The 7,500-nt window shown below is 49.0% G+C and overlaps 1 protein-coding gene across 1 annotated transcript in view; it reads right to left on the bottom strand.

Annotated features, from left to right (window-relative positions):
• The window catches only part of EMID1 (EMI domain containing 1), a gene marked incomplete at its 5' end in the record, with an annotated part of 40,347 nt that overhangs the window by 13,862 nt on the left and 18,985 nt on the right, over window positions 1-7,500 (bottom strand). Inside the window, 5 exons of the mRNA XM_075567946.1 lie at window positions 345-473; window positions 2,453-2,542; window positions 2,647-2,691; window positions 3,398-3,518; window positions 3,983-4,044. Coding sequence (XP_075424061.1) covers window positions 345-473; window positions 2,453-2,542; window positions 2,647-2,691; window positions 3,398-3,518; window positions 3,983-4,044 — 447 coding nt within the window. The remainder of the gene's footprint in view (window positions 1-344; window positions 474-2,452; window positions 2,543-2,646; window positions 2,692-3,397; window positions 3,519-3,982; window positions 4,045-7,500) is intronic.

The following is a 7,500-nucleotide window of genomic DNA, read 5'->3' as shown; positions in this document are numbered from 1 at the left end:
GATAGATAGATAGATAGATAGATAGATAGATAGATAGATAAAGAAACAAACCTGGAAACACATCCCCATCAAACTAAATTCTAAACTATAACTACGAAAAATGTTCTTAAAAGTTAAACACCAAATATATAATATATAATAACTATGTCCGGGTTAGGAACTTTGTATTTTTCAGTTAAGAGCCAAAGGTGGATAATGACCATCTAAATAAACGCTGTATAGTGAGCTGGCCACAAGGCGCTACAGTGGCCAGTGATAAACCGCGGGGACATCGTCACAGCACAAAGGTATTTTGATGACACAGAATGACTCCGCTGATTGATACACAGGGGGGCAGAGCTCACCCTGATCCACCAGTCTGTGCATCATTGGCATCGCCGTGGCAGAAGGCCCGGAAGGACCCGGGGGGCCTCTCTCTCCAGGGGGCCCGGCCGCGCCATCCCTCCCAGGGGGACCTGGTGATCCAGGGGGGCCTGTGGGCGAGAGTGGGAATGGGGTGATTATTTGAGAGTGATGACAAGAAAGAGAATGGGAGGGTTATATTATATATATATATGTACATATACATATACATACATATACATATACATATATATAGACACACACACACACACATATAATTTACAATACAAGGTATATAACATACAAACAGTGGGCATCAGCATGACAGGTAAATGACAACATGCAGCAATGGGAGTCCCTACCCCAAAGAGCTCACACTCTAAGTGGTATATGATATATGGAGGTGCAGAGGGCAGAGCCTTTAAGCAGCAAAACGTGAAATCTTATGTTTTTTAAATAAATCAGTTCTGCAGTATTAGATAATAGTGACTGTTTTTTTTTAAATTTATTATTATTTAACTCTTAATGTCATTTTTTTAATGAGGTTTAATATACTGTGCAGCCATTGATTTCTATAGCAGGTTTTAGCCACCTCCCCAGCAGTGCAAGAGCTTTGCAACACTTTCCTGTTTGTGATCATTTGTTGCCAATATTCCCAGCAGTTTGAAATGCAAACTGTAACAATAGATCATGTTACCGTAGTAATATAAGGATACATTGTAGCTACTGAGTTACACTGCCTGAAGGATTCATGGAAACTAAATGGCGGCCATTATGTTAGGCACACAATCAGTATTTTGACAGATTCATAACAGGAGCACCAAACGATTGCCAGCTTAATTAAGAATGTAGAATTGTAGAATTATACATTGTCACAGGCTTTACATATACAACGAAGAAGAAGAAGATAAAGGTGGAGCTGCTTTAAAGGAAAGGAGGAGAGAGATAGAGGGAGGCAGAGAGCGAGAGAGAGCGAGAGGAAGAGAGAATGAGAGAGGCAGAGAGCGAGAGAGAGCGAGAGGAAGAGAGAATGAGAGAGGCAAAGAGAATGAGAGAGGCAGAGAGAATGAGAGAGGCAGAGTGAATGAGAGAGGCAGAGAGAATGAGAGAGGCAGAGAGAATGAGAGAGGCAGAGAGAATGAGAGAGGCAGAGAGAATGAGAGAGGCAGAGAGAATGAGAGAGGCAGAGAGAATGAGAGAGGCAGAGAGAATGAGAGAGGCAGAGAGAATGAGAGAGGCAGAGAGAATGAGAGAGGCAGAGAGAATGAGAGAGGCAGAGAGAATGAGAGAGGCAGAGAGAATGAGAGAGGCAGAGAGAATGAGAGGCAGAGAGAGGCAGAGAGAATGAGAGAGGCAGAGAGAATGAGAGAGGCAGAGAGAATGAGAGGCAGAGAGAATGAGAGGCAGAGAGAGGCAGAGAGAATGAGAGAGGCAGAGAGAATGAGAGAGGCAGAGAGAATGAGAGGCAGAGAGAATGAGAGGCAGAGAGAATGAGAGAGGCAGAGAGAGGCATAGAGAGAGAGGCAGAGAGAGAGAGAGAGGCAGAGAGAATGAGAGAGGCAGAGAGAATGAGAGAGGCAGAGAGAATGAGAGAGGCAGAGAGAATGAGAGAGGCAGAGAGAATGAGAGGCAGAGAGAGGCAGGGAGAATGAGAGAGGCAGAGAGAATGAGAGAGGCAGAGAGAGAGGCAGAGAGAGAGAGGGAGACAGAGAGAGAGAGAGAGGCAGAGAGACAGGTGAGGAGAGAGACAGGTGAGGAGAGAGACAGGCGAGAAACGTGGAGAGAGACAGGCGAGGAGAGAGACAGGCAAGGAGAGAGACAGGCGAGGAGAGAGAACAGGAGGGAAATTGGGAGAGAGACAGAGGGATAGGGGAAGAGGAAGATAGGAAAGAGGGAGAGAGACATACTGTAGGTAAATAGAAGAGAATGATGGAGGGAAAGGAGACGAAAAGGAAGTGAGAAAGGACGAGAGAGGGCGAGGAAGGAGACGGGGAGAGAGGGAAGAGAAAATTAAGAGGGACAGACAGAGAGTGGGAAAAAGAGAGAGGGAGGAGGAGAGGGAGACATAGGGAGAGGAAGACAATGATAAATAGATGTGTCACTTTCCCACCTGGTGGTCCGGCTGGCCCTTTAACTCCAGGTGTCCCCTGCCTCCCAGGGCCCGCCACTGGCCCCTGAGGGCCCTTCCTCTCGGGAATACCTGCAACAAAGGGCAGACCTCAGATGATGACCTCCGATGATAAGTGGAGGGACAGAGAGAGGCAAAGACCAACAGCAGGATAAACCCCGATAAGGGTCACCTACCGTCCCAGCCTGCAAAGGGACCCCTCGCATCCTGTGTCACCGACCCTATGGGGAAACAGATCGATCAGTAACAGTGACTGAGGATTCCCCTTCCGTATAACACAGGGGGATTGCTAAGGTGACTTTGTATTGAGACGGCATCAGTGATGTCATAGCGGAGGTGATGGGGCAGAGGTCATGACCTCTGGGATTTACCCACGCAACCAATGGGAGCTCACAATAACGAACTCTTTGTTGCGAGATGGAGGGTGAGGTCCTTTGGCTCTGGGTATAGGGGTAACGTCACAGAATGGAAGGACCTCTCCTGTCCCCAGTCCCTTCCACCCCCACGTGAGTAATGTCCTATGACACATATCCTTAAAAAAAAAGGGGGTCGTAGGACATAGCTGGGATGGGAGGACACAGGGGAACAGAGAGATTGGGAAGAGGGGAGGGGTACAGGGAAAGATAGGGGCAGAGAGGAGGGGATACATACATAAGGAGACCGGCAGAGGACAGAGACACGGCAAGGGACACAGGAGAGGGAACAGAGACAAGGAAGGGATACAGAGGGACACAAGGCAGGGCTTAGAAATGGACACAGAAATATGTGACAGGCACAAAGAGTTAGGACAGTCACACGAGAACAGAGACAGAAATGCGGCTCCCAGCGGGGCAGGCACACGGACTGCATGACACGGCTACATATAACCAAACTGCCGACACGGAGACACACGCAGAGGTACCGGTTATAAAGTGTAAAGTTTCTTACCTTTAATGTCCCCCTCTCCGGGGCTGCCCCGTGCTGCCAGGTTGCCCCACAGCCAGGGGGCACTGGATGGAGCTGCAGATCCTTTCCCCAGCGCTGGATCTAACTCCATGATCATCGCCACCTGCCCGCAAGAGTGAGGGGTGATACTCAACCACATGCAGGGCACACTGCAGTGCCAAGTACATACTACTGACACGCCCTGAGCGGTGCCAGGTATATACTCCTAACATGCAGCCTGGTGCCAGGTATATACTTCTAAAGTGCAGTGCAATGCGGTGCCAGGTATATACTCCCAACATGCAGTCAGGTGCCAGGTATATACTACTAAAGTGCAGTGCGGTGTTAGGTATATACTCCTAAAGTGCAGTGCGGTGCCGGGTATATACTCCTAACATGCAGTGTGGTGTCAGGTATATACTCCTAAAGTGCAGTGCGGTGGGGGGGGAGGAGGGCTGCAGGGGATGGGGGGGGAGGATAACGGCTAGTGGGGATAAGGGGGGTGCTGAGGGGATGAGGAGAGGTGTGTGTGTGTGTGTGTGGGGGGGGGGGGGGGAATAAGAAGGGGAGAGGGATGGGGCTCCTCACCCTGGTTTCCAGAGAGTTCAGACGCTCACTCAGCTCTGGAATTTGGCTGCAGTTCAGGCAACCTGTAACAAGACAGAGAAGCAAGGGGCAGAAGAGAACCGAAAACTGCCCCAAACCACAGAGAGGGCACTGCAAGGGGTTCATTGGCAGTGAAGCGGTTAACCTCTGCGCTTCGCAAACGCGTTGCAAGCCCCTCTCGCAGTGAACGAGTTAATTAACCTTTACACCATACGTCTTTATTGGATAATTCTGCAAGACGGGTAACAACCCATGTGTGCTTCTATCCACAGTATATGTACCGCAAAAATATAGACAAAGAATAGCAAGATCGTTACTAGGATGCAAATGCATGACGTGTTTTTTTATACAGGTATGTAATTATGTATCACGTGAAACCTTTATTCTGTACATCCTACCCCGGCCGGTTTTCATGGTGTCTGTCCCAGGCACTGTAGGATATGAATATGACCCTAAATGCCACAAGTACAGTAGGTGTAGACAGTCCTTAGCTACCAGGACAAAGGGCAAACTTAAAACTCCAACCCCAAATACAGCTCAACCCCCTTATAACGCTGTGCTTGGGGTCCAAAGAATCACATCGCGCTATGAGCGGATCACGTTGGAAATAATGTACTATTGTATGCATTGTACAATAAAGTATTTAAGATACCAATAATCGTGTTGTAAAGTATTCATAAATACGAAAATTGGGAGCCACGCTTGCATCGCGTTATAAGCGGATTCGCGTTGTAGCGGATCGCGCTATAACGGGGTTGAGCTGTATAATCCCAGACCTAACGCTTTGCTTTAAACTGCAACTTCTAAACACAACCTTTAACCGAGAACCCGCAGCATGATCTTAAACCTTTACTAAATCCTCACCGTGCAACTATTAGCCCCAAACCGTAACCTTCCACCCAAATCCAACACCTAATCCATAACCTGTGACCGTGAGACAGATGCTAGAGCAGGAAATCCTTTTCTACACTGCCCTTGGACTCCGTAAATAAAGGTCTGTATACACAACCAGCACTGTATACATACATGTGCGGACTGCCAGCTCTGTATACTCACTCTTCAACACAGGAACGTGTACACTTCACTCGCTACACTTTATACTGCCAGTATCACATTTAGTATCACTGCCAACAGTATGTACTCATAATGAAAGGGTAGTGTGTACCTCTACTGGATACATACAAACTCAGGCCTGTCTGCACTAAATAATTACAGGGCTATATACACTGCTGGCACCATGTACATATAAATACAGGACACATAATTACAGAGCTGTTACATCAGACTTTCTGTCATATAATTTCACTGATGTCTCTAATTCTCCCTCTCTCCCATACTTGTTTGTTCTTCCTCCTCTTCTCTCTCAACTCCCATCCCTCCATCTCTCTTTTTGTCCTCATCTCTTTCCCCCTCCCCTCTCTCCTCCAATCCCTTCATCTCTATCTTCTACCTCTTCTCTCTCTCCTCTCTTTCCTTCATCCCTATTCTTCCTCCTCCCATCCCTCCATCTTCCTCCTCCCACCCCTCCATCTCTCTTCTTCCTCCTCCCACCCCTCCATCTCTCTTCTTCCTCCTCCCATCCCTCCATCTCTCTTCTTCCTCCTACCATCCCCCTTCTTCCTCCTCCCATCCCTCCATCTCTCTTCCTCTTCCCATCCATCTCTCTTCTTCCTCCTACCATCCCTCTTCTTCCTCCTCCCATCCTTCCATCTCTCTTCCTCTTCCCATCCCTCCATCTCTCTTCTTCCTCCTCCCATCCCTCTTCTTCCTCCTCCCATCCCTCCATCCCTCTTCTTCCTCCTCCCATCCGTCTATCCCTCTTCTTCCTCCTCCCATCCCTCCATCCCTCTTTTTCTGCCTCCCATCCCTCCATCTCTCTTCTTCCTCCTCCCATCCCTCCATCTCTCTTCTTCCTCCTCCCACCCCTCTCTTCTTCTTCCCATCCCTCCATCTCTCTCCTCCCATCCCTCATCTCTCTTCTTCCTCTTCCCATCCCTCCATCTCTCTTCTTCCTCTTCCCATCCCTCTCTTCTTCCTCCTCTCTCTCCTCCCATCCCTTCATCTCTCTTCTTCCTCTTTCCATCCCTCTCTTCCTCCTCCAATACCTCTCTTCTTCTTCCTCCTCTCTCTCCTTCCATCCCTCCATCTCTCTTCTTCCTCTTTCCATCCCTCTCTTCTTCTTCCTCCTCTCTCTCCTCCCATCCCTCTCTTCTTCTTCCTAATCTCTCTCCTCCCATCCCTCTCTTCTTCTTCCTCCTCTCTCTCCTCCCATCCCTCCATCTCTCTTCTTCCTCTTCCCATCCCTCCATCTCTCTTCTTCCTCTTTCCATCCCTCTCTTCCTCTTCCTCCTCCAATACCTCTCTTCTTCTTCCTCCTCTGTCTCCTCCCATCCCTCCATCTCTCTTCTTCCTCTTTCCATCCCTCTCTTCTTCTTCCTCCTCTCTCTCCTCCCATCCCTTTCTTCTTCTTCTTCTTCTTCTTCTTCTTCTTCTTCTTCTTCTTCCTCTCTCTCTCTCTATCCCATCCCTCTCTTCTTCTTCCTCCTCTCTCTCCTCCCATCCCTCTCTTCTTCTTCCTCCTCTCTCTCCTCCCATCCCTCTCTTCTTCTTCCACCTCTCTCTCCTCCCATCCCTCTCTTCTTCTTCCTCCTCTCTCTCCTCCCATCCCTCTCTTCTTCTTCCACCTCTCTCTCCTCCCATGCCTCCATCGTCTTCTCTCTCCCAATCATCTTATTCTCTCGTTCTTTATTCTCACCATATCTTACTCTTACTTTCCTTTCTCATCCAAATCATCTCTATTTTTGTGCCCCTTCTCGCTCTTGTTGCATCTCTTCCCGTCCTCTCTCTTGCAGGCCACATTGCAGTGGTCACCATGGTAACAAGCGAATCACGCAGTGCAGTGACAGCACCAGGGAGGGTCCCTCTGTATGCTAACCCCTGGGGGGTTATGGGTAACGGGCAAGACCCGACATCTACGTTACACTGTGATGTCATCATGCCTCCTTTAAAGCACGCTCTGTATTGGTCAGTTCTCTGAGAATATGCAAATGAGCATGCAACAGGGTTATTGAGAGCTAAAGAAAGGGTTATTGAGAGCAACAGAGGCTCTGCTTGCCTGTGGCTCTGACAGGGTTAAGTGCTGTAAGCGCTGATTCCCACACAGCTGCCTGCTTTCTCCCAGCTGGTTTGGCAGAGTTTGGGAACTGTGCGTTTAACCCCGGACCCCAGGAAAAGGATGGGAGGCAGGAAGGGTAAAGGCTGTGCAGCTTCTCTCCCCCCCACTACTAACACCACACGCACAGCAAGACCGTGAGCTTGTACACAGAGCATGTATGGTATAGAGCGAGCAGGGGCAGTGCTAGCTTACCCTGCACATACACACACACTGCCAAACACTGAGCTTATACACAGGGCGAGCAGGGGCAGTGCCAGCTTACCCCACACACTGCCAAACACTGAGCTTATACACAGGGCGAGCAGGGGCAGTGCCAGCTTACCCC

The sequence above is a fragment of the Ascaphus truei genome, chromosome 13 (genome assembly GCF_040206685.1).
Source record: "Ascaphus truei isolate aAscTru1 chromosome 13, aAscTru1.hap1, whole genome shotgun sequence".
Classification (NCBI taxonomy): domain Eukaryota; kingdom Metazoa; phylum Chordata; class Amphibia; order Anura; family Ascaphidae; genus Ascaphus; species Ascaphus truei.
This window is presented reverse-complemented; position numbering and strand designations above follow the sequence as displayed.